Source organism: Gopherus flavomarginatus, chromosome 4 (assembly GCF_025201925.1).
Source record: "Gopherus flavomarginatus isolate rGopFla2 chromosome 4, rGopFla2.mat.asm, whole genome shotgun sequence".
Lineage (NCBI taxonomy): Eukaryota > Metazoa > Chordata > Testudines > Testudinidae > Gopherus > Gopherus flavomarginatus.
Genome location: NC_066620.1, coordinates 45,293,546 through 45,318,872, shown reverse-complemented (window position 1 = coordinate 45,318,872; position 25,327 = coordinate 45,293,546). Strand labels below are relative to the sequence as shown.

At 43.5% G+C, this 25,327-nt stretch overlaps 1 protein-coding gene across 7 annotated transcripts in view; it reads right to left on the bottom strand.

The window, feature by feature from the left end:
* The window catches only part of HHAT (hedgehog acyltransferase), a 349,307-nt gene that overhangs the window by 267,724 nt on the left and 56,256 nt on the right, over positions 1-25,327 (bottom strand). For all 7 annotated transcript variants that reach the window (XM_050951880.1, XM_050951879.1, XM_050951882.1 and 4 more), the window contains 2 exons: positions 24,973-25,144; positions 3,141-3,291 (listed from right to left, as the gene is read on the bottom strand). In XM_050951880.1, the coding sequence (XP_050807837.1) occupies positions 3,141-3,291; positions 24,973-25,144 (323 nt within the window). The remainder of the gene's footprint in view (positions 1-3,140; positions 3,292-24,972; positions 25,145-25,327) is intronic.

Genomic DNA, 25,327 nt, shown 5'->3' with positions numbered 1-25,327 from the left:
CACAAATTAAATACAGCGTTTGTATCAGAATTAGGCAACAACAGTTTCCTAGACCTCACAACGCAGGCTATTTTGCTTTCCAACCTTTCTGATATCCTGGATGCAGCCAAGATACATTACTGAAATTCTTGATGGGATGACCAGGTACTCCTGAGATAGTCAGACCTCTAGACTAAAACAAAGGCTGTTATTCTAGCTTCCACCTCCGATGGTGATATTTCTATATAAGGCACTGAACACACAAAAAGGATTGCAGCCCTGTGGATAGCAGTGATTCATGAGTTTAACTGTAAGGGTATGAGCGAATCATAACTCAGGGGATGCAGAGGGCAAGCTATGTGAGATTTCTTAGATAACTGAAATTGACCCATAATTCACTAGTAGCCATGGGAAATTCTACCACTCATATGGCTTTCATAGCAACACATCAAATCAGCTGGACATGAACTGATTTCAATGCACAAATCCAATCTGTGAAATATCATATTTAATTATTTCTAGCCATGATTGTTCCCTATGCACATCAGTGAATGAGACATTTTAGCAAAAAACAACATTTTTCTTCTACTGTAAGATTGCAAAACAATCTAAATCTGGTTACCTAGTAGAACAAAAGTTTCAATGATCTAATAAAATTTGAAAATGTTATAACTAAAATATTTAATATATTTTTGGAAGTGTACCGAAAGCTTTAAAAAAAAAAAAAAAAAAAAAACCAAGCAGCTACTCTACCTTCACAGTCAATAACAATTCTTCCATGGTTTATTTGCATCAAACACAATAATATTGTCTGTATTTGTGCTGATGTTCAATTTAGTTTACACCTCGGCAGCAATGCTCAGATTCCATAGAGTAATAATTGACACAGCAGGAAAACACTGGCTACAGATTCAAACTCTGCTTTCAAAGTTCAGGCAGGCCAAAAGATGTTGCTATCAGCTCAGAGGCTGGCAAAAAAAACAAAAGAAGATTTCTTTTTCAACCTGAAGGGTCAAAAGTTCAGTTCACAATTTCAAAGGAGAATCTAATCCAAAGGGGTCTCTTATTAAGTAGCTTGGATTTTTAATTATTTTAAAATGTCTTATTTATTCCTCTACAACCTCAGCCACATAACCCATTCCTTTTTTGAATGCTTTCTACTGCCACAAAGCAAAATCCTGGTAAAAAATTAGTTCTCTTTGATATGGTCAGCTTCTGACATAAAAAAAAATCATCCAAATCAGTCATGATAGTAGTGCAGCATGCAGGCCTATTAATTTAAAAAAAGGAAAAGGAAAACGTTTTATTTGTATTACAACTGTACATAGAATCCCTACCACATCAAGCATCATCATTCAGCCCTAACAAATTCACAGCCCATTTTGGTCAATTTCACAGCCACAGGATTTTAAAAATTGTAAATGTCATTAGTTCAGCTATTTAAATCTGAAATTTCATTGTAATTGTAGGAGTCCTGACCAAAAATGGAGTTGTGGGGGGGAGGGGGTCGCAAGGTTATTGTCAGGGGTGTTACGGTATTGCTACCCTTACTTCTGCACTGCTGCTGGCAGTGGCAGTGCCTTCAGAGCTGGGCAGCTGCAGAGCAGTGGCTGCTGGCTAGGAGCCCAGCTCTGAAAGCAGAACTGCTGCAAGCAGCAGCATAGAAAAAAGGATGGCATGGTATGGTATTGCCACCCTTACTTCTGCACTGTTGCTTGCAGAGCCGGGCCCTCAGTCAGCAGCCGCCACTCTCTGGCCATCCAGCTCTGAAGGCAGCAGTGCAGAAGTAAGGGTGGCATGGTATGGTATTGCCATGCTTACTTCTATGCTGCTGCTGGTGGGCTGCTGCCTTCAGAGCTGGGTGCCCAGCCAACAGCTGCCGCCCTCCAGCTGCCCAGCTCTGAAGGCAGCACAGAAGTAAGGGTGGCAATACTGCAACACCTCCTAAAATAACATGTTGACCCCCCCCCCGCAACTCCCTTTTGGGTCAGGACCCCTAATTTGAGAAACGCTGGTCTCCCCCTGAAATCTGTATAGTATAGGGTAAAGGCACACAAGACCAGATTTCACTGTGGGAGACCAGATTTCACAGATGGTCATGAATTTGGTAGGGCCCTACTCATCAAGCTAGGCCCTGTACAAACACACAGTGAAAAAGGAGACCTGGCACCAAAAAGTTGACAGGTTTAATTATTTAAAGCAATTTCTAAGTTTCAGAACCACAGTTTTCATTTTGATTGCCCATAATGTTTACTTAGACCTGGGGGAGACAGAATTTCATGCTAAAATATGAACAAATATTGTTTTTAACATGCTAATGCTATGGAAAGTTTTTTCTTCAGATACACAGTTTTCTTCCTATTAAAGTGTTATAATCCACAACTCTCCTCTCAGGCAGCGGTGTATTATCGCCTAGGCCAACAAAGCCTAGGCCGAGGGCGGCAAATTTGCTCATGCCCCCTCCCCAACTCCACCCCTTCCCCAAATCCGTGGCCCGCCTCCTCCCCCCTAGGCGCGCCGTGCTTCCCTCCTTCCACCTCCCTCCTAGGCTTGCCACGCAAAAGCACTGGGAGGGAGGGAGAAGCAAGCAGCTGCGGGCTCAGAGGAGGCGGAGCAGAGGTGAGCTGGGGCCCACGGGCGCAGGGAGTAACCTGTGGGGGGCTGGGAACCGCTCCCCGCCCCAGCTCACCTCTGCTCCACCACTGCCATCTCCTGAGCGCACCGCATCTCCCCTTCTCCCCCCTCCCTCCCAGGCTTGCCACGGGTGAGCGTAGGTGAGCTGGCACGGGGGGGGGGGGTGGCAATTTTATTAATCCGCCACTGCTCTCAGGGTAACTATTCATGTATTTCTTATCCTTCTCTGAATGAATGTTCAACTGAAGAGTGTTTTTTGGACCAAGATTGAAAAATGAATTGTGTTTCATAAATATCTAGAAAAAAATAGTCAGCTTAGTGGAGTCAAGTGTCATGGATCTCATTCTAATCATTAAGACACTGAAAATCCTGAAAGGCAGGCTTTCCTTTATCTCTGTGGTATGAAAAAAAGCAATCCTCAAACTGAAGATCATGTAAAAGATGAAAAAAAGAATAGTTCAGAACACACACACTATCAATACACTGAAAAATTACTGTCATATCAATAATAAATGAAACTTACTGACCTCCACATTCCAGTGAAACTGTGCATTGTGCTCACACAGCGAGGTAAAGTTGGAGGTTTGAGTCCATCCATTCGAATAATAAGAGCAGGAATACCAAAGAGAACCAGGTATTTCACATAAAAAAATAGTACTTGAGCTAATGCCAGGCCACCTGAAAGAGAACATGCCAATGCCTTAAAAAATAAGATAAAGAAAAACACATTTTAAAAAATGTTACTGATTTTTTTTCCTCATTCAAATGATCCATTATCAAAAAACCTAAACATTTGTTTGACTGATAAGCTCTGATACATACATTTTATAAGAGCTAAAATACACTTAATATATCTATGATCTTAAATGCATACACAACAAAGTGGTATTCTTTCTAATACAGAGACGTAACAAAGCATTAGCAGCTCCCTTTCAAATCTCAATTTGGACCTCAGGTCTCGATTGTTACGATAAGCAATTATTGACTCGTGTAGAGCTGAAAAAAATCAAGTTGTATTGACCCAGGATATAAATATTTACCTCAAGGGACAATAAATCTTGATGTCTGCCAAAACAAAGTCAATACACAGTCTGTACAGTATTATTACATACACTCTTCACTTGTCCCTCCAAAATGGATACAAACTACTGTTACCTCTGTAGTATCCTGGCAGGCCCAGAGAGCCCACCATGTCAGATTTCTTGTGTGCACTAATAAATCAGAGAGGGGGGCTCTATACAACCAAACATCTTCCCAAAATATTCCTTCCTGCTTCAATATGAACACAGCCTGCAGAACTGGATCTCAGTAAAGTACTTAAACATGTGCCTTAATTAAGCACATAGGATTGAACTGCTCACACGATTAGCGATGGGCACATCTTGAAGTTGTGTTCATAGTTAAGTACCTTGCCGAATCCTTCCCCTATGTGATTTCAGGGAACCAGACCCAGGGCCGACAAGAGGGGGGGGAAGCCAGTACAAATTACCAAGGCCCGGCAGTCCGGAAGGGGGCCTGGGACCCGGCTTCATTGGCCCTGTTTAGCCAGTCCACCCTTGCTGGGGGGGGTCCAAAAATTTTTTTTCACCGGGACCTGAATCCGCTGTCAACAGCCCTGGCCAGACCTAGAGCACAGAAGTTCAGCATCGGAATCTAGAACATGGATGTTTTTGGTTATGCGCGTGCCCATGGCCCAAAGTCAGAATATGCACAAAAAGAAGTAATCCTCATTTACACTGGTGTGAGATCAGACAGTGAATTCACAGGTGTCAACCATGCCAATAAGGGCTGTAGAACTGTGCTTTCCATTGGCATTTTTACATAATATATGAATGGCCATACTGAGGCCTGGTCTACACTATGAGTTTATATCAAATTAAGCAACGTTAAATCAAATTAACCCTGCATCCATCCACACAACGAAGTCCTTTATATCAATATAAAGGGCTCTTAATGCTGGTATCTGTAATCCTCCAACGAGGGGAGTAGCACTGAAATCGGTATTGCCATGTCGGATTAGGGTTAGCGTGGCTGCAATTCGACAGTTTTGGCCTCCGGGCGCCATCCCACAGTGCACCATTGTGACCGCTCTGGAAAGCAATCTGAACTCAGATGCACTGGCCAGGTAGACAGGAAAAGCCCCGCGAACTTTTGAATTTCATTTCCTGTTTGCCCACCATGGGGAGCTGATCAGCACAGGTGACCATGCAGAGCTCATCAGCACAAGTAAGCATGAAGTATGAGAATCAAAAAAGAGCACCAGCATGGACCGTACAGGAGGTACTGGATCTGATCGCTATATGGGGAGAGGATTTCGTGTTAGCAGAACTCCATTCCAAAAGACGAAATGAAAAAACATTTGAAAAAAATCTCCAAGGCCATGATGGAGAGAGGCCACACTAGGGACTCAGTACAGTGCTGTGTGAAAGTTAAGGAGCTCAGACAAGCCTACCAGAAAACCAAAGAAGCAAACAGAAGGTCTGAGGCAGGGCCACAAACTGCTTCTATGCTGAGCTGCACGCAATTCTAGGGGGGTCCACCACCACTACCCCACCCCTGACCATGGATTCCGAGGCCATGCCTGAGGATTCTGCAGACGGGGAAGATGAGGAGGAGGAGGAGGAGGAGGATTAGTTTGCAGAGAGCACACAGCACTCTGTTCTCCCCAACAGCCAGGACCTTTTTCTCTGCCTGACAGAATTACCCTCCCAAGGCAGTATCCCAGACCATGAAGCCATGGAAGGGACCTCTGGTGAGTGTACCTTTGTAAATATAAAACATGGTTTAAAAGCAAGCATTTTTTAATGATTAATTTGCCCTGAGGACTTGGGATGCATTTGCAGCCAATACAGCTACTGGAAAAGTCTGTTAACGTGTCTGGGGATGGAGCGGAAATCTTCCAGGGACATCTCCTTGAAGCTCTCCTGGAGGTACTCCAAAAGCCTTTGCAGAAGGTTTCTGGGCAGCGCAGCCTTATTCTGTCCTCCATAGTAGGACACTTGACCACGCCATGCATGTAGCAAGTAATCTGGTATCATTGCATGACAAAGCCTGGCAGCGTATGTCCCAGTTTTTGCTCGCATTCAAGCAACATCCATACTTTATCTCGCTGTGTTATCCTCAGGAGAGTGATATCATTCATGGTAACCTGGGTGAAATACGGGAATTTAATTAAGGGGACAGAGGTGGCCATTCCTACTGGGCTGTTTGCCTGTGGCTGAAAAAAAATCCTTCCCTGCAGTTAGTCAAGCGGGCGGAGGAGGGAAGGGTGATTGGTGCTGAGCTTTTTCACGTTTGGCTAGCAGAGATCTTCCCTGATACCAGTCATGCGGTGTGGGGAGGAGTAAAGCGACGATCCCAGAGAATTGGATGGGGGAGGGGAGTTTGGTTTCTGCTGCTGCATGTTAACAGGAAAGACGCAGCACTCAACGGGCTTTGCTTGGTATTTGGGAAAGGAGGGCGCTGGTTTTATGAAGGCTGCAGAAGCCAAAAGACAAGGGCTTATCATGGACGCATGCAAGCCGAATTCTGTTGCCCGAACCTGTGTCTGTGATCTCTAACACCAAAGCCACAGGCACTCAAAATTAAGATGCAAAATACGACCTTGTACTGAAATCACATGTGCTATGTAATGTGAATAGTGTTGTTCACTGTGAAAGAGTATAACCATTGTTCTGTAAAATGTATCTTCTCTCCTTTTTTTCCCCTTCCCTCCTGCAGCTGCAATTTTTTCAAGCCTCTCTCCTCTGTCCCGATGGCTATCTCAGATAAGGCGGTGAAAAAAAAGGATGCGAGATGAAATGTTCTCAGAAATCATGGAAGTGACCCACAATGAAAGAGCTCATCTGAATGAGTGGAAGGACATGGTATCAAAGTACATGAAAGATGCCAGTGAACATGAGGACAGGAGGGACCAACGTAAGGACAGGAGGGACGCTCGAGAACATAGGTGTCGGCACGAAGATCAGCGGTGGCGGGATGCAATGCTGGGGCTGCTGCGTGATCAAACTGACATGCTCCTGCATCTGGTGGAGCTTCAGGAACGGCAGCAGGATCACAGAGTGCCGCTGCAGCCCCTGTATAACTGTCCTCCCCGCTCCCCAAGTTCCATAGCCTCCTCACCCAGACGTGTAAGAACACATGGGGGGAGGCTCTGTGCACCCGCCGTCTCCACTCCAGTGGACAGCCCAACCAAAAGGCTGTCATTATTTTGAAATTTTTTAGTGGCCTTCTCCTTCCCTCCTATCCTCCTCCCAAACCCCACCCGGGCTACCTTGTCAGTTCTCTCCCTCCTTTTTTATATAATCAATTAATAAAGAATACATGGTTTTCAAATGATAATGACTTTATTTCCTTAGAAAGCAAGCTGTGATCAAAGGGGGAGGGTAGGTTGCTTACAGGGAATGAGTCAATCAAGGAGGCGGGTTTTCATCAAGGAGAAAAACACACACAGTCACACTGTACCCTGGCCAGTGATGAAACTGGTTTTCAAAGCTTCTCTGATGTGCACCGCTTCCTGGTGTGCTCTTCTAATTGCCCTGGTGTCTGGCTGCGCATAATCAGCGGACAGGTGATTTGCCTCAGCCTCCCACCCCACCATAAAGGTCTCCCTCTTACTCTCACAGAGATTGCGGAGCACAAAGCAAGCAGCAATAACAATAGGAACATTGGTTTGGCTGAGGTCTGAGCAAGTCAGTAACATGCACCAGCGTCCCTTTAAACGGCCAAATGCACATTCTACGATCATTCTGCACTTGCTCATCCTGTAGTTGAACAGCTCCTGACTGCTGTCCAGGCTGCCTATGTATGGTTTCATGAGCCATGGCATCAAGGGGTAGGCTGGATCCCCTAGGATAACTACAGGCATTTCAACATCCCCAACTGTTGTTTTCTGGTCTGGGAAGTAATTCCCTTGCTGCAGCCGTTTAAACAGAGTAGTGTTCCTGAAGACGTGAGTGTCATGAACCCTTCCCGGCCATCCCACGTGGATGTTGGTGAAAAGTCCCTTGTGATCCACCAGTGAAAAGTACCCCTTGCGGTTTATGTACTGGCTGCCCTGGTGCAAAGATAGGGATATGGGTTCCATCTATCGCCCCACCACAGTTAGGGAATCCCATTGCAGCAAAGACATCCAATATGACCTGCACTTCTCAGCGTCACTACCTTTCATAGCAGCAGCTTAGTGATTGCTTTGGCTACTTGCATCACGGCAGCCCCCACAGTAGATTTGCCCACTCCAAATTGATTCTCGACTGATCAGTAGCTGTCTGGCATTGCAAGCTTCCACAGGGCTATCGCCACTTGCTTCTCAATTGTGAGGGCTGCTCTCACCTTGGTATTCTGGCGTTTCAGGGCAGGGGAAAGCAAGTCACAAAATTCCATGAAAGTGCCCTTACGCATGCGAAAGTTTTGCAGCCACTGAGAATCGTCCCAAGCTGCAACACTGTGTGGTCCCACCAGTCTGTGCTTGTTTCCCGGGCCCAAAATGGGTGTTCAATGGCTAGAACCTGCCCCATTACCAGCATGATCTCCAAGGCGATGGGGCCCGAGGTTTGAGAGAATTGTGTGTCCATGTCCTCATCGCCGCTCTGCCGTAGCCGCCGCCTCCTCACCTGGTTTTGCAAGTCCTGGTTCAGCATAGACTGCACAAGAACACGCGAGGTGTTTACAGCGTCCATGATTGCTGTCTTGAGCTGAGCTGGCTCCATGCTTGCTGTGGTATGGCGTCTGCACAGTTCACCCAGGAAAATAGGCGCGAAACAGTTGTCTGCCACTGCTTTCATGGAGGGAGGCGTGAGGCTGTACCCATAACGACCAGTGACAATGCTTTTTGCCCCATCAGGCACTGGGATCTCAACCCAGAATTCCAATGGGCAGGGGAGACTGCAGGAACTATGGGATAGCTACCCACAGTGCAATGCTCCAGAAATCGACGCTAGCCTCGGCACATGGACACACACCACCGAATTAATGTGCTTAGTTTGGCCACGTGCACTCGACTTTATACAATCTGTTTCAAAAAAAACAGTTTCTGTAAATTCAGAATAATCCCATAGTGTAGATTTAAAATTAATTTAAAAAATAATCTTTATTTCCTGGAGACTCCAGGACAATCCTGGAGGTTTGGCAACACTACCATGTCTTGCAGTCCTCTCCCCCTGAGAACCTGGCATACCAGAATACACCCTTCACTCCCACAATGCTAAGGCACAGGCCAGTGAAAGGATTCACTCCCTGCTGGGGCACATCCCTGCGGCTTTGCCTGGGGATTAGCTCTCTCCTGTCTGGTATCCCACCACCCCTCTCTCACTCTCAACTCAGGTCCCTCCAGACCAGCTGGCATCTTTAACAATCCTGTGCCATTTCTCAATGACTGTTAGGAAAACTCAGGCCCTGGGTTCCAGCCCAGGGACTCTATAATGAGCAGCCAAGATCTACACAGTCTCCTTCCTTGCTGCAGTTTCCCTGGGCTTCTTCCTACTCTGTCTTCTCAGGTTTTCTTTCCCCACAACTTCTCCGGGGTTAGCCCGTCTTCCATGGCTTATTCTCCTTTTGGGTTTTCTGCTCCTAAAGACTGACTGCAGACACTCTCCTTGCAGCTTCCTGCTCTCCTGATTTTACACTAACCAGCCTGCTCCTGCCCAGCCGGGCTCCATGCTCTGCCACCAGGTGCAGCCAGATAATGTAATTTTCCTCTCAGGCACATTAACCCCCTTCAGGGCCTGTGTGGGTACACACCTGTTCATGGTACAAACCACGAAGACCACAGCACTCTGTGTTTCCTCCATGCTGCTCGACTGCTCTTTGAAAATGGCACAAGCTCACGAAAACAAGGATTATTGGTGGAATGAAAGGAGAGTAATCATGGATTTATTTAGTTTGACCCTAAATCCCAGAATTTTCAGTAGGTTTCCCCCACAGAGAAAAATCTCAAAAAGGGTAGAACCTAGCAGAGGTTCACTGCACCATAGGATGTCTGCCCAGAATGCTGAGCACTTATTTTGAAACTTGGGGGGAGGGATAGCTCAGTGGTTTGAGCATTAGCCTGCTAAACCCAGGGTTGTGAGTTCAATCCAGGGCAGGAGGGCATTTAGGGATCTAGGGCAAAAATCTGCCCAGGGTTGGTCCTGCTTGGGGTTGGACTAGGTGACCTCCTGAGGTCTCTTCCAACCCTGATATTCTATGAAACCATGTGGCCACAATAATCCCAAAGAGAAGGATAGGGAAGTGGGGTGGAAGTTCACACACAGTTGTTGCAGGTCACATAATAAAATCTGAAACTCCTTTCAAATCTAAACCTGAGTCATCTCATTACATTTGGATGGTAAAAATGATCTGTAAATATTTGCAGGATTGAGCCCTAAATAATCAACAGTTAACATGTGAGTAACAAAAACAGGATATTTGTGCTTTGTAATAGAACTGGGTTAACTACCAATATCTGCAAGAGGAGTTAAGAATTCAGCTTTTTCTTGTTTCTTTTTATAAAGCAGTGAACTGCCCAATGTTTTAGAGAAGAAAATCTCATTAAGCTTCTTGGTTTATGTTTGTACTTCCAGTTTTCAAAACAGACATCAGATGCCAAATATTTTATCATCACTTTCTCCTCATCATCTTGCAGGATGAAAAAAACCAAGCAAACAGATTACTTTGTTAGCATTTCATTACCGTTTAGATGGATGCACAGACACCACCATTTCAATAGCAATACACTGCATGCTTCTTAAGAATGAACTCAGAAATTCCTTTCCTGTTCATGAGGTTATTAGAAAGAGAATCATAAGACACCAGACAATACTTTACCATCTGGTTTACACAGAGCATTATGTAGACTTCGCTTTTTTTATTACATATGTATGTGATGTTTCACACTTTGAGGATCCAAAAAATTCCATATGTAATAAACCAACTTTCAGATAAAATGTCATCACTAACTTCTTGTATTGATGACATCATTCTACATTATTTTTATATAAAGAAGACTCACACTTGTTACGTACAAAGGAAAATCTAGTCCAGAAATCTATTTAATAAGTATATCAATGACAATAAATTGAAACTGTCATCTGTACAGTCTTCACTAGAAAAGATGGTACCTAGTAAAGACTAGTGGGTTAGACCCACAGCTGATGTAAAGTGGCCCATAAAATATTTTAAAATTGTATGTATCTATCGTGTATGAAGGTACACATGTATATAATGACAACCATCTCTGTAGATGCACAGGGGACTGAACCAGGGACCTGCAGGGCCAAAAGTCTGAGTTGTTACAACCTGAGTTAAAGAGTCAAGCCTCCACAGCTGAGGACTGTAACAACTCATTTCCTCTGTGGATCAGGCACTGAGAGAGAACCTGTAGCACACACTCATCAATGGGTGACACATACGCACATTGAATATACACATACACACAAACAAAATCAAGTTAGCTGAAATAGAACTGTTTAAAAATTATATCATGGCTCTTTCCAGAATCTGTATCCCCTCCCTGCCATTTTTAGTTGAGTTTTGGCTATTGCTACCTCCTGTAGTCTGTGAGACAGATGTCAAGCTTTTATCTGATAAGCTGGAAAGGGAGAAGTATTGCGTCACCATTGCATGTACCTATCCTTTTTTATATAAAAATCTAAAAGGCTAGAGGTAGAGTAGTGCAAGTATACAGAAATCAACACTTTATAACCTTGAGGATTTAGAATTAAGTTATAGGCAAAACACACCAGAATGAACTAGTGAAGAGCAGTAATCACGCCCATTTCATCAGAACAGCAGAAGCCAATACTAGTTTCTCCTATTTAGATGGGGACTATAGCAGCATAGCTACAGCACTGTAGCTATGCCAGCATTACCCCAAAAACGTATATGCAGGGTTTATATACATATATATGAAGAGGTTTTTCTGTCACCATAGGAATGCAACTTCCCCAAGCAACAGAAGCTTGACGGAAGCATTCTTCTATTGACCTAGCTATGTCTACACTGGGGCGGGGAGTTAGGTTGGCATAGCTATCGTGCTTAGAGATGTGAATTTTTCACAGCTCTGAGTCTGTAGCTATGTCTACCTAAAAATGTAGGTCACACTGTGGCAAACTGTATTTTTACATTCACCCTTTTTACAAAATTATGATACATTTTATACAATGTATGCCTTGAGAGGTATCATTTGAAAATTCATAATCTGCTGAACATTATTGTCCTGGTAGCATATGTTTATCAACATTGTATGTAAAGTTATAAAATTCAACTGTAAGACATTGCTGTAACATGCTCCAAGTTTAGAAAACCAGTTCCTCAGAGACAAAAGCTAGTCAGCAGGTGTCAACCTAATCAATTGGACAATCACCTAGTTAGACGGCCATTCTTTGGCCAGAAGAAGGTTTCAAGAAAGAACTTTACATATTGACAACAGAACTGTAAACAGTTCCCATGTAAACAGACTAGCTATTCCCTGAACTCCAACTGGAGATAATCCTCAAAGAGGGGAGAATGGTATAAGAACAGAGATCACATACAACACAAATTACCTCTCTACTCTTACCTTCTGCTTATGGCAGCAACACCTGAAGAAACACTGAACTGGGGGAGAGATCCTGGTCTGGAGGGTTCCAGCCAGTAAAGACTGTAAAGAGCATATGGTGAGAAAAATCTTTGCTTTAAATCCATTTAGCTTTCTAAGTTAGATATGAATCTACATTTTATCTTTTATTTTCTTGTAACCAATTCTAACTTTTCTGCTTCGTTACTTTTAATCACTTAAAATCTATCTTTCTGCAGTTAGTAAACCTGCTTTACTGTTTTATCTAACCCTGTATGTGTTTCGATTGAACTGCTGGGAACCTCCACTTGAGATAACAAGGTTTGTGTATATCATTTTGCATTGATGAAATGATGGAATTTATATGATCTTGCACTGTCAAGTGGAAAGCTGGGCAGTACAAGACATATTTCTGGGGGAAGGTCTGGGACTGGGAGTTTACTGGTGTTGCCCTGTATGCAACTCATGAGTGGCTGACCATAGCATTCATGTAATTCAGCTAGGAGCGATTTTACACACCACAGGCCGTGTGTGAACTGGCCAGCAGTGATTATTTTCACAGCAAAGCAGTGTAAAAGGCACCCCAGATTGGAGAATTGAAGGGACACAGCTGTTCAACAGTCCAGATTGTACCCTGGGGAATGTCACATACACGTTAGGGTACATCTTATCAGGATCCTAAAAAGGGCAGTTGGGACCGAGGATCAGAGCAGGGTCAAACATGAGGCTGTGAGTAGAGTTGTTGTTCATGGAAAGGTTTCAGGCCACAGTCGATACCAAGGGTCAGAGTCCAAGTCAGATTTCAGAGTCTGGGTCAGAAGGCAAAGGGATAGCTCAGTGGTTTGAGCATTAGCCTGCTAAACCCTGGGTTGTGAGTTCCATCCTTGAGGGGACCATTTAGGAATCTGAGGCAAAAATCTGTCTGAGGATTAGCCCTGCTTTAAGCAAGAGGTTGGACTAGATGACCTCCTAAGGTGCCTTCCAACCCTGATATTCTATGAAGCTAAGGTTGAAACCAGGAGTTCAAAAGCACAAATGGTTGTACCAGCTACAGGAGATCCATGCTGTTGCCTGGAATGCCCTTGGGTTTATACAGAGCAGGGAGTCAGTCAGGAGGCTGTTGCCTGTCAGACCCCTTGAGGAGAGACTTCTCATAGTCTGTGTCCACAGTGAGTCATGGGAAGTGGAGCACATTTTTAAATGAGGGTAATTAACCACTGAAACAATTTATGAAGGCTCATGGTAGATTCTCCATCACTGGCAATTTTTAAATTGAGATTGAATTAGAGTGTATCTTTAAAAAAAATACAAAGGGAATTACTTGGGGGATTGGGAGAAGTTTTATGGCCTTTGTTATGCAGGAACTCAGACTATATGATCACAATGTCCCCTTTCAGCCTTCAAATATATAAACTATCCTTTTACACAGCCACATTATTGGCATGATGTGCACTGCAGATACAAAAGGGTGGGGCTGCTACACATTCTAGACCTGCCTTTCAAAATCAGATAAGCATAAACATTCAGTTGGCTAGCCACATGCACAAATATTTGCTCACACAGCAAATAGCTCCATTTTTGTAAGCATAATTGCAAACATCTGATTTTGAAAATCATGCCTTATCATGGGATAAGTGTGTGTCTAGTAAACAAACATTTCTGTATCTTTAAAAGACAACTGATATGGCCCCATAGTGTCACTTATTTTATAGTAATCCAAGTATTGAAATCTAGAGGTCCCTGTCTGTGGCATGTATCAGGGGAAAATCCATGGTGCTTACTACCACCTTCTGGCTTTTTCTATTATTTCCTCCACACACACACACACACACACACACACACACACACACACACAAAATCCTTTAGCTCCATTTAAAAACCAGGGATGCTCTACAACAAACACACGCTGCCTTTAAACCTATAGAGTTACTTTGCTGAATATACTTAATTAAAAACAGTCATCAGGTTATTTATTCCATCCCCTCCTGTTCTCTATCCTGCCCTCTTTGTTTGCCTCACTCAATCCCACCTCCATGCCTTCTTCTACACCACCCCATAAACTGAGGTCAGATTTCTGATAATCATTCTCCAAATGTTCTTCCTCTCTCCACTCATAGTTTCTAACTGCTCCACAGGAACTGTGTGTGCTAACCACCACATGCAACATTGCTCTCTGCTGTTTGAATTACTTCAGCACCTGTATGTGTTTTATACAAACTCCTCAAGAGCAGAGATTTTTTGTTATGTACTTTCTGGTGAAGCATCATGAAAATCTATGGCTGACAGCCACCAAGAGATCACAGATCCACTCTCCCCCTCTCAGATTGCACCACAATGGGGCTAAGCCCCTTTAAGGGAGACCATAATCCCTCTTTGGCTCAGCAGCGTTTTTTCTACCCACTGATGTTACTGGGGAGGAATTGGAGGCAAGGGTTACTATGGTGATAATAGGTGTGGGTCTCGGGGTATAAGAGAGTGATGAGCTGGTTCGCTTTCTGAACTGCCTTCAGCGCAATGGATCGTGCAGATGTTGACGACACGCCTATGGTCCCTGGAAGCCACACAAAACAGCTTTTCTCCTGAGAGAACTCTAACATGGGATCACACAAGGTTCTCTTCTGCCAGCCCTCTTATTTTATGTGTACACTATGCAAAGCCATTAGGAGAGTCAATGATGAGATTCAGGCCAAAGAGTTTTCAATCTGACATTAACCAATGGCACCTAGATTTATGGCTCTCTCTCACCCAGCCCAAAGAGTGCAGCAAAGTGTCTTTCCCACCATCTGAGCAAGACTGGGGTATGAATGGGAGCAAGATTGCTGAGATCCAGTCTGGAGAAGACTGAGGTCATTATGGTGTACCGGGGTAATCAGCTGGAGGACTTCATAGAGGCTAAGTCACACCTCTCAGTTCAGGGTGTTTGAACATGGTTTGTAACCAAAGTTATCACAGAGATCTGATTAAAGTCTTAGCTGCTCTTAAACAATCTCTGTCCAGGAGGGTGCGACATTTCCCCTTGGATGTGCAGTTTTCTCCCATGATTAGTGCTTTTCCACCTCTAGACTGGAATATAATAGTGTTCTATGTGGGACTACTCCTGATCAGACATGCCAAACCCAGGGGAAAAAACAAACAAAAAAACAACAACAACAGAAACTGGGCTTGTTGTTGGCTTAATTGGCTTGTGAGTTGCTTGGTGGTTAGTTTTTGGCTTGTAGCAGGTTGTAACTTGTTGCTTCTTTTTTTTTTTTTTTGATGGCTCCCGGTAAGCAGGAGCAAGGGGGGGAGGAAGTGTCAGGGGTGCACAGCAGGCCCATCACAGTCCTAGACTGCACGCTGGGGGTGAGGGAGGAAATCTAGTCACATAGTGTTGGGGGTACTTAGGGATTGGCTTGTTTTGGCCTTGTTTTGAAATGGGATTAGCTTGATTTTTGGTTTATTGTGAAAGTCGGGGTGCAAGAAAGTTGGCAACTGTGCTCCTGACATGTATTCAGAGAGCATGAGGTAGCTAGCTTGTTAAATAGAATATCTCATTGTGATCATATGACATTAGTTCTCCAGTATCTGAACTGGCTGCAGGAGTAGAGGTGTTTTTTTTAGCCCTGGGACTTTCCTCCCTGAGACATACTGCTGCAGTTGAGATCAGCAGAGGTACCTCAGCTGCAGTCCCTCTTGTATCAAAGAAAAGGTGCAAATGGCAGCACATTCTGTGGGAAGATCTCTCACTTTGGAATTCACTCCCCTTCCACTCCTCAGTTCAAAATCGCCCAAACCGATGGGCCTTCCAAACACTAGAGTACATCAGTTTGAGCTGACATTATAGAGCTACAGCAAGTGGGATTTATGTATGGGAAAGAGCACGCAGTACAGGAGATTCTGATGTGTGTGCTGACTGCTGGTTGTGGAAGGAATAGGGAAAGGACAAGTGCTGCTGAGTTGTGCTCCATAATGATTTTTGAATTGTATTTTTAGTTAATGGCAAAGGCACACCGTCCCCAGGTCAGCATTCTTTTATATTGTTGTATTTAAATCCAGATAATTAATTAAAAATACAAGAAAAAATATAACAAAACAGCCATAGATTTCGTGCAATTTGGTTAAGGAGCCTAAAGAATAAATTTCTGCTTCCCAGTTATAACAGATAAGGTTCCCTAAAAATAATCAGTGTGAAAAGCTCAAAATGCTGCTGCCCAATTAGTGCAGCCCTCCAATAATCTTTCCTTTAAATGCACAAAATCAAAGATCGAATGCAGAATGGCACTTGCTTTCCTACTTAAAGATTTAAGTAATGTAATTTGCTAAATCTCAAAGAAGGTTGCTGATCATGCTATTTCTATAGCTCACTGAACCAAGACTCACTGCATTACTGCTCAGAGCTACAGTGGCTGCCAGGCACAGTTTATGTCCATAAACAGATGACCAGCCATAAATTAGGAAGTGTCGGTGGAAGAGGAATTGAGGAAAACAGTGAGGGAAAGGAAAGAATGAACAGACAAGTTATTTACTTTAGCCATCTATGCATATTTTCCACTATTATTACCATCAATGTAATTAACCTAAAGTTTGAAAGTCGCAAATATAATTACAAGCAACAGTAATTTAAGAGATTTTAAGGCTAAATAAATACTCCACAGCACTTTTTATTTAAGCAACAATATCAATTCAAGATGCTTTCTGTGTATCGTTGTTCATCTCATAGGCAGGTTTTATTAACTGATATACACCGCACCAATATACTTTTCCTCTGAGTTTGTTGTTATTTTGCAACAGGTAGCTCCAGTTACCTGAACAATTCTATGCAAACAAACAGTGAGCAAAGTGCTCTGGACACATAAGAACTCCCACACCAGTTTAGATCAGTGCTCCATCCAGTCACATAGCCTTTCTCTGACAGTGGCCAGCACCAGATGTGTCAGAGAGACATGTAAGAAACGCTGCAGTAGGTTGCTGTGAAATAATCTGCCTCTAAGGAAAGTTCCTTCTTAACACTCAGAGTTTGGCTTATGCCCTGAAGCATGAGGGTTTAATATCAATTCCAGACTTTGGGGGTTTCTTTCAAATCCTCACTAATGTGCAATTCTGGGTGTTCTAATTAGACGTACAAATGTCATAGAATCATAGAATATCAGGGTTGGAAGGGACCTCAGGAGGTCATCTAGTCCAACCTCCTGCTCAAAGCAAGACCAATCCCCAACTAAAACATCCCAGTCAGGGCTTTGTCAAGCCTCACCTTAAAAACCTCTAAGGAAGGAGATTCCACCACCTCCCTAGGTAACCCATTCCAGTGCTTCATCACCCTCCTAGTGAAAACATTTTTCCTAACAGCCAACCTAAACCCCCTCTGCCCCCGCCCCCACTGCAACTTGATACCATTACTCCTTGTTATGTCATCTGCTACCACTGAGTACAGTCTAGATCCATCCTCTTTTGAAAGCAGCTATCAAATCCCACCTCATTCTTCTCTTCTGCAGACTAAACAATCCCAGTTCCCTTAGCCTCTCCTTCATAAATCATGTGCTCCAGCCCCCTAATCATTTTTGTTACCCTCTCTGGACTCTTTCCAATTTTTCCACATCCTCCTTGTAGTGCGGGGCCCAAAACTGGACACAGTACTCCAGATGAGGCTTCACCAATGCCAAATAGAGGGGAATGATCACATTCCTCGATCTGCTGGCAATGCCCCTACTTATACAGACCAAAATGCCGTTAGCCTTCTTGGCAACAAGGGCACACTGTCGACTCATATCCAGCTTCTTGTCCACTGTAACCCCTAGGTCCTTTTCTGCAGAACTGCTGCCTCATATCCAGCTTCTTGTCCATTGTAACCCCTAGGTCCTTTTCTGCAGAACTGCTGCCTAGCCATTTGGTCCCTAGTCTGTAGCAGTGCATGGGATTCTTCCCTCCTAAGTGCAGGACTCTGCACTTGTCCTTGTTGAATCTCATGAGATTTCTTTTGGCGCAATCCTCTAATTTGTCTAGGTCTCTCTGTATCCTATCCCTCCCCTCCAGAATATCTACCACTCCTCCCAGTTTAGTGTCATGTTCAAACATCCTGCAGATCGTTAATGAAGATATTGAATGAAATCAGCCCCAGGACCGACCCTTGGGACACTCCGCTTGATACCAGCTGCCAACTAGACATAGAGCCATTGATCACTACTTGTTGAGCCCGATGATCTAGCCAGCTTTCTATACACCTTAATAGTCCATTCATCCAGGCCATACTTATTTAACTTGCTGGCAAGAATACTGTGGGAGACCGTATCAAAAGGTTTGCTAAAGTCAAGGACTAACACGTCCACTGCTTTCCCCTCATCCACAGAGCCAGTTACCTCATCATAGAAGGCAATTAGGTTAGTCAGGCAGGACTTGCCCTTGGTGAATCCTATCTTTAGTCCTATCTTTTTAAAAAATCTTGTTAAGCTCTTGGCCTCTATGATATCTTGTGGCAATGAGCTCTACAGGCTAATTGTGCATAGTCTGAAAAACTCTCTTTTTCCACTTATAAATTTGCAGCCTTTCAGTTTCAATGATCCCTTATTCTTGCATTATAAGAAAGGGAAAATACCTTCTCTGAAGCATTCATTATTTTTGTATAACTTTATCATGTCTCTTCTTAGTCATCTCCTCTCTAAAGTAATCTCTTCCAATATTTTCACTCTCTCTATCTGCATAGGGATTTTCTTCCATCCCTGTAAACATTCTTGTCACCTATTTCTGACCTTTCCACTATTTTTGCTATATCCTCTTGTAGACTCTCTTGCCAGGTTCCTGTTTCTGATATACTTCAAGTATTTATTGTTACTTGGCTTAATCTCCTTCAAATTCCATCACAGCCCTGCTAATTCCCTTCTTACATATTGACTGCTGTAGTTTATGCTCCTTTCTATTGGCTATGCCCACATTTTAGGGAGAATGAGTTGGAAGAAATGGGTCAGAGACATAAGAAAAGACTATTTTGTCCTGTACCTTGCTGAGGAAAGAGAAGCTGGAAACTGGAAGATATCTAGCAAGTGAAAGCTCAAGTAAGGCTACAATGCAATTTGAAACTCTTAGATTTTCTAATGATTAATATTCTAGAAGTCTCACAGAGGGTGTGTCTACACTGCCAAAAATAAAATACAATACAATAAAAGACTTGCAGCGGTGATTCTCAGACCCTGGATCAACAGACGGGCTCATGGAGCTCGTGCAATGGAGCTAAAAATAGTAGCAATGACCTTTGGGCTTGGACTGCAATCTGGGCTCTGAGACCCACCTCCTTCACCGGTAGAGCCCTGCATGGATACAAAATTTATATCCATGGATGCAGCTATACACAGAGCTTCAGGGCTCTCCCGGGAACGGCAGCAGCAAAAACAGCAGTATGTCAGGCCAACACTCACAGGAGCCAACACCCTGCAGGGGCAGCTCCTCCAGCGTGGCTTTATCGCTGCCAGCCCCACCCACTGGGGTGGACAGCACAGACAACTGTCCCCGGTCACACGCGTGTGTGCAAGCAGCTCACATACTCCCAGACAGGAGTCCCTCCCACGCAGCGGTCTGAGTATTCTGTCCAAAAGCATGTGAGGTGCTTGCACATGCTAGTGTGACCAGACACAGCTGTCGGTCAGCCTGGTGCACACCCCAATGGGCAGAGCTGGGGCGATACGGCCATGCCAAAGGAGCCGCCTGTGCAGGGAACTGGCTCCTGGGACCTGCTTGTTTCACAGCTGCAGTTTCTGGCAGAGCCTTGCAGCTCCATGGATATCCACTTTGTATCCACAGATATAAATTCTGTATCTGCACAGGGCTCTACTCACCAGGTTTCAGAGTCTTGGCTCCAGCCTGAGTCCAAACGTCTACACTGGTATTTTTTAACTCCCGTAATATGAACCCAGCAAGCCGGAGTCAGCTGACCCAGGCTCTGAGACTTGCTGATGTAGCTCTATTTTTTGCAATGTAGACATACCCATATAGACAGATTAGGTTAGCTTAGCTTATGAGGAGATGAGGTCAGTGCTGGCTTTCATGAAGACAGGTACAAGAGAGGAGAGAAATGGATAAGGCTGTGGAGTTGCAAGTGACTCAAGAAGGAATGAGGTGGCTTAATTTCAGGAAGATGTAATGTTACAGTAATACAGCCAGGGTTGACAATGATTTGCAACCAAAAGCAGTGAGAGAGGAAGAATCAGATCTGCTAAAGTTTCCACCTAAGCAGATACCTGTTTGAGTCATACAAGGACTCAGCCAACAAATCAGCAGATTTTAAAAGCAATAGCACAATTCAATAAACTCATTAACACTAACGTGAAAACACTTCATGAGAGTTGGATGGCATATGAACCTTTAGCTTTGGGCTTCATAACATACCTTCTGTGTAGGTATATAGAATATTCACATACCTTTCTCAGCATTACTTAGAGAAACTCACTTGCCTAGTTTCCTGCTACAAAGGAGACAATATTTATCTTGATGATGGATAACCACTTGCCCCAGGTGCTATTTTATTTCTTAGTTCTATGTATGTGTAAGGGAGGAAGAAACAATGAATAATGGACAATGTACTCTAGGTAATATTAACATTTCAGTGCTACTCTTTTGTTAGCTTTTATTTTTAAAAAACCGAACTTGTGTATCATTTACAGAACATCTGTGATACAGTAGAAAATTGTTCATATTTTTAAAAGTTTTGACATTTTTAAATTAACACTGTTACTATATAAACATTTTATATGCTTATAGCTGTACTTTGCAGGGACATTATACTGAATCTTTTTATGTCCTGTGACAAAGTTCCTCCTTAACCTTGGTGGGTCCTGCGCTTATTGGCAGATTTGCTCACCTCACAGATTCATCCTGTGGGTGGGGAACAGCCCAGAGGCCTTCCCCTCTGGTAGAAGCCATAGTCCAGGTCAATTCCTCCTGTGTCTGCCCAGGAGTTGGGAGGTTTGGAGGGAACCTGGGCCCACCCTCTACTCCGTGTTCCAGCCCAGGGCCCTGTGGACTTCAGCTGTCTAGAGTGCCTCCTAGTACAGCTGCACAACAGCTACAACTCACTGGGCTACCTCCACATGGGCTCCTCCCAACACCTTCTTTATCCTCACCACAGTACCTTTCTCCTGGTGTCTGATAATGATACTCCTCAATCCTCCAGCAATATGCTTTCTCACTCTCAGCTCCTAGTGCCTCTTGCTCCCAGCTCCTCGCATGAACGCTACAAACTGAAGTGAGGTCCTTTTTAACTCAGGTGCCCTGATTAGCCAGCCTGTCCTAATTGATTCTATCACTTTCTTCTTAATTGGCTCCAGGTGTCCTAATTAGCCTGCCTGCCTTAATTGGTTCCAGCAAGTTCCTGCTTGTTCTGGAACTGCCCCTGTTACCTTACCCAGGGAAAAGGGATCTACTTAATCTGGGACTAATATATCTGCCTTCAAACACTCTTCTGTAGCCATCTGGCCTGACCCTGTCACAGTCCAAAAAACAATTCTGCGCTGTGCTCCTCTAAGGCATACTTTTGACCATGGCAAAGTGTCCCCAAGATTTACTGAGTTACCCTTTGCTCAAGTTTTAAGCTCTGCTGCTTTCATCCACATTGACAGGTTTTGTTGTATATCACTCCAAAATATTCAAAAAAAATTAGAAGGGCAATTGTAATATCCACAAGTTATACATATTTCCATTACATGACCTAATTACGGGTTATTGCAATACTACCTCACACTTCACTATTAAGTTTACAAGTTACTGAGGGCAGTGATGCAACACCTGATATACACAACATGATACACACAGTTTTCAATCTGCCAAGAACTAAATGGATATTAATCAAAAATGAGAAACAGAAGAAAACAGTGGCACAGGAACCTTAATATACCATGTGGTTAAACCTTCAGTACAGTGGTTTTCAACCTGTGGTCCCAAAGGGGTCCACATTTCCATTTGAAAATTTTTAGGGGTCCACAAATGAAAAAAGGTTGAAAACCACTGTTTTAAGATCGACAGTCTATTTCCTCAGTTCCTCTTTGATGTATGCAGTTTTAATAATACGGAATCTCAGATAAAAGTAACATTTTGATCGGTACAAGGAATAGTAAAATGGTATGTAAAGCTCTATATAACTAAGAAAGGATCAAAATAAATCTACTAAATACTATATAAGAGGACACACAGTCATGGAATGTAAGCCTAAAATTTCATGTGTCTTCAATCTGTCAATGTGATTTGACTTTAATGAGAGATGAAGCACAATTATTGTAATAAACAAATAGCCTCAGATTGTCAGAACTGGACAGAACGAAAACACTTGAAAAAATGTGACATTTTTACTGGTACATTCATATCCTTGCAAACTTAACCAAACCCTACTGTTTAACTACCTATCATCATTAACTACACTGGCACATGTAATCCCTCTGTGAGAGTGTACCATCCCCCATTAATCACACTTCTTCTAAAAACAGGCTCACCTAAGGGCAATTATTTAAATTCAGATTATCATATTTTAATCAGACTAAGGAAGTTTTACAGTACAGGCTTGCTTTGAAATAGACTTGCATCACCTGAACGTACATTTTAAGCATTTTCTAATCACCAGCTCTAAATGAGTTTTAGTTATTGGAATGTGATACTGACTGCATCAAATAAATATATCAGCAACCTGAGCTGCTTCTCGAATAGTAATTTTTTATCTACTGTTTTAATACTGTTGATAATTTACACACACACACACACATACACCTTGAATAGTTGTCCCTTACTCTTGGGGTCTGAACTGGTCAGCATTTGATTTAACATATTCCATCACTTACTACTGCAAAGCTTTTACCCTCTGAATATAGAAGACATCAGCAGCTACTGGATTTAACTGACTAAAGAACTCAAGTTTGGAACAGGAAATGCTAATTCAGAATTTCCTTTACAAATGCTGATAGAGTTAGGGGAGGGGAAAAAAGCTTGGAGGAAAACCTCTTATCTTTCTGTCACGTACACCAAACTAGCTTTGAGAGGACATGTACCACTGCCCTCCACTGGAGGGAACACAACTTTCTCCCTGTGAATACAGGTGACATTTATTGGTCTAGGACTGTTAAAGACTGGCATCAACTTCTGGGCTGAATTTCTGTTCATAGGTTCATAGATTCCAAGGCAAGAAGGGACCACTGTGATCATCTAGTCCAGTGGTCACCAACTGGTCGATTGCAATCGACTGGTCAATCCTAGAGGATCTCCCAGTCGATAACGATCTCCAGCGGTGTAGTGAGGCTGCTGCTAAGGCAGACTCCCTGCCTAACCCAGCCCCACACGCTCCCAGAAACAGCCAGCGCAGCCCTGCAGCCGAGGGGGGGAGGGAGGGGAAGGGGTCTCCCTCCACGTGCTGCTCCTGCCTGCTAGCACTGCCCCCGCATCTCCCATTGGCCAGGAGAGCTGCAAGGGCGGTGCTAGTAGAGAGGGGCAGCACGTGGAGCCATATGCCCCCTGGCTGCTCCCCAAGGGCGTGTTGGTCCCTTCTGGGAGTGGTTTGGGGCCAGGGTAGGCAGGGAGCCTGCCTTAGCCTCATTGCACCACCTACCGGCAGCACCCTGTACCCCCTCCTGCACCCCAACAATCTGCCCCAGCCCAGAATTCTCTCCTGCATCCAAACTCCCTCCGAGAGCTTGAATCTCTCACACTCCCCGCACCCCAATCCCCTGCCCCAGCTTAGCCCAGATCCCCCTCCCACACTGCGAACCCCTCAGCCCCAGCACAGAGCCCACACTCCCTCCCAAACCCCCTGTCCCAGCCCAGTAAAAGTGAGTGAAGGTGGGGGGAAAGGGGATGAAAGGGGCAGGGCCTTGGGGAAGGGGCAGGGTAGATCCTGGGTTGCCCTTAGATTCAAAAAGTGATCTTGGGCGTAAAAAGGTTGGAGACCACTGATCTAGTCTGACCTCCTTTATAGCACAGATCACAGATGATCAAAAATAAGCTACAGGACAGTACATAATTAATGGTCTTGTATACCACTGTCCTCTGCTGGACAGAACTAGATCTTCCCTTATGTACTTACAACAGGTTCACCTAACTAGCTGAGGTAGTGAGAGGCATCTCCTTTGCTTCAGTGAGCAACAAGTCTAGCTTTACTGAGCCAAAGTTTAAGAGTTTGGGAAGCGGAAAGTTCCCCAATGGGTAAACATCACAGAGCAATAGAAGATCAGAGCATCTGTGAATCTAAGTGACTACAGCTTGAATGTGACTACAGTGACTACTATCAACATTTTTATACTGTACTCATTATCATATTTAAGCATCTATAATCAAATTATCATACAGCCACCAAATATAAAGAACAAGAAACTGAAAAAACAGCTAGGAGAAAAGTTACTTTAAAATACTAAACATCTCTCTCTCACACACATACATACACAGTGATGGTAAACACCATGAACTAAACAGTATATACATAGATCATTTCCTTCCTACCACCTTGTTTTCCTCTGGAATCCCTTGCTCTATCCTTTTGATTTATTTTGTCTTTTTATATCAGTAAAACAGTTTGGAGGAAAAAATGCCAGAGTGCGAAGGAAGAATTGTGAAAAAATTCTCAACATGTTTTTCATTTTTCTCCTCAAAACTTCAAATAATTTCAACCAGCTCTGCAGCTGGCATAAAAACATGGTGGAAATTTCAGCTACATTTTTTTCAATTTGTTTTAACTTTTGAATTTGAAAATATTAAAATGATCTTAATTATAATTTTTGAGAGGAAGCAAACTCTTGCCTTATGTGTCTAGAAAGCATCTTTTGGGCACTGATTAGGTAACAAGTAGGTAATTAACAAGTATATTCAAAGTAAGTAATATTTACACTGACCTAAAGTCCAGTAGGACACTGCTTCCAGATGTGAAGAACTACTGTATATGGCATGGATATACATGAGATGAATCATCAGCTCTGCCAACCACCACCACAAGAAAATGCGAACTATGTCCAGCAGTAAAATGCAAAGCTTAATCTTCAAACTGCAGGCTTCTTGTCTCTTCATCTACACAGAGAAATCAAAGTAAGTTATATTGTGTACAAATGACTGGACATTTCATTCAAATAGACTTTTTGATGCCAACTTTTAAAATTTAATTTCTTTTTATTTATCTGCACCATCAAGAGCACTATTCTTCCCTTCTATATCCTGTCTACACTACAGACTTCTACTTCTGCAACTTCAATC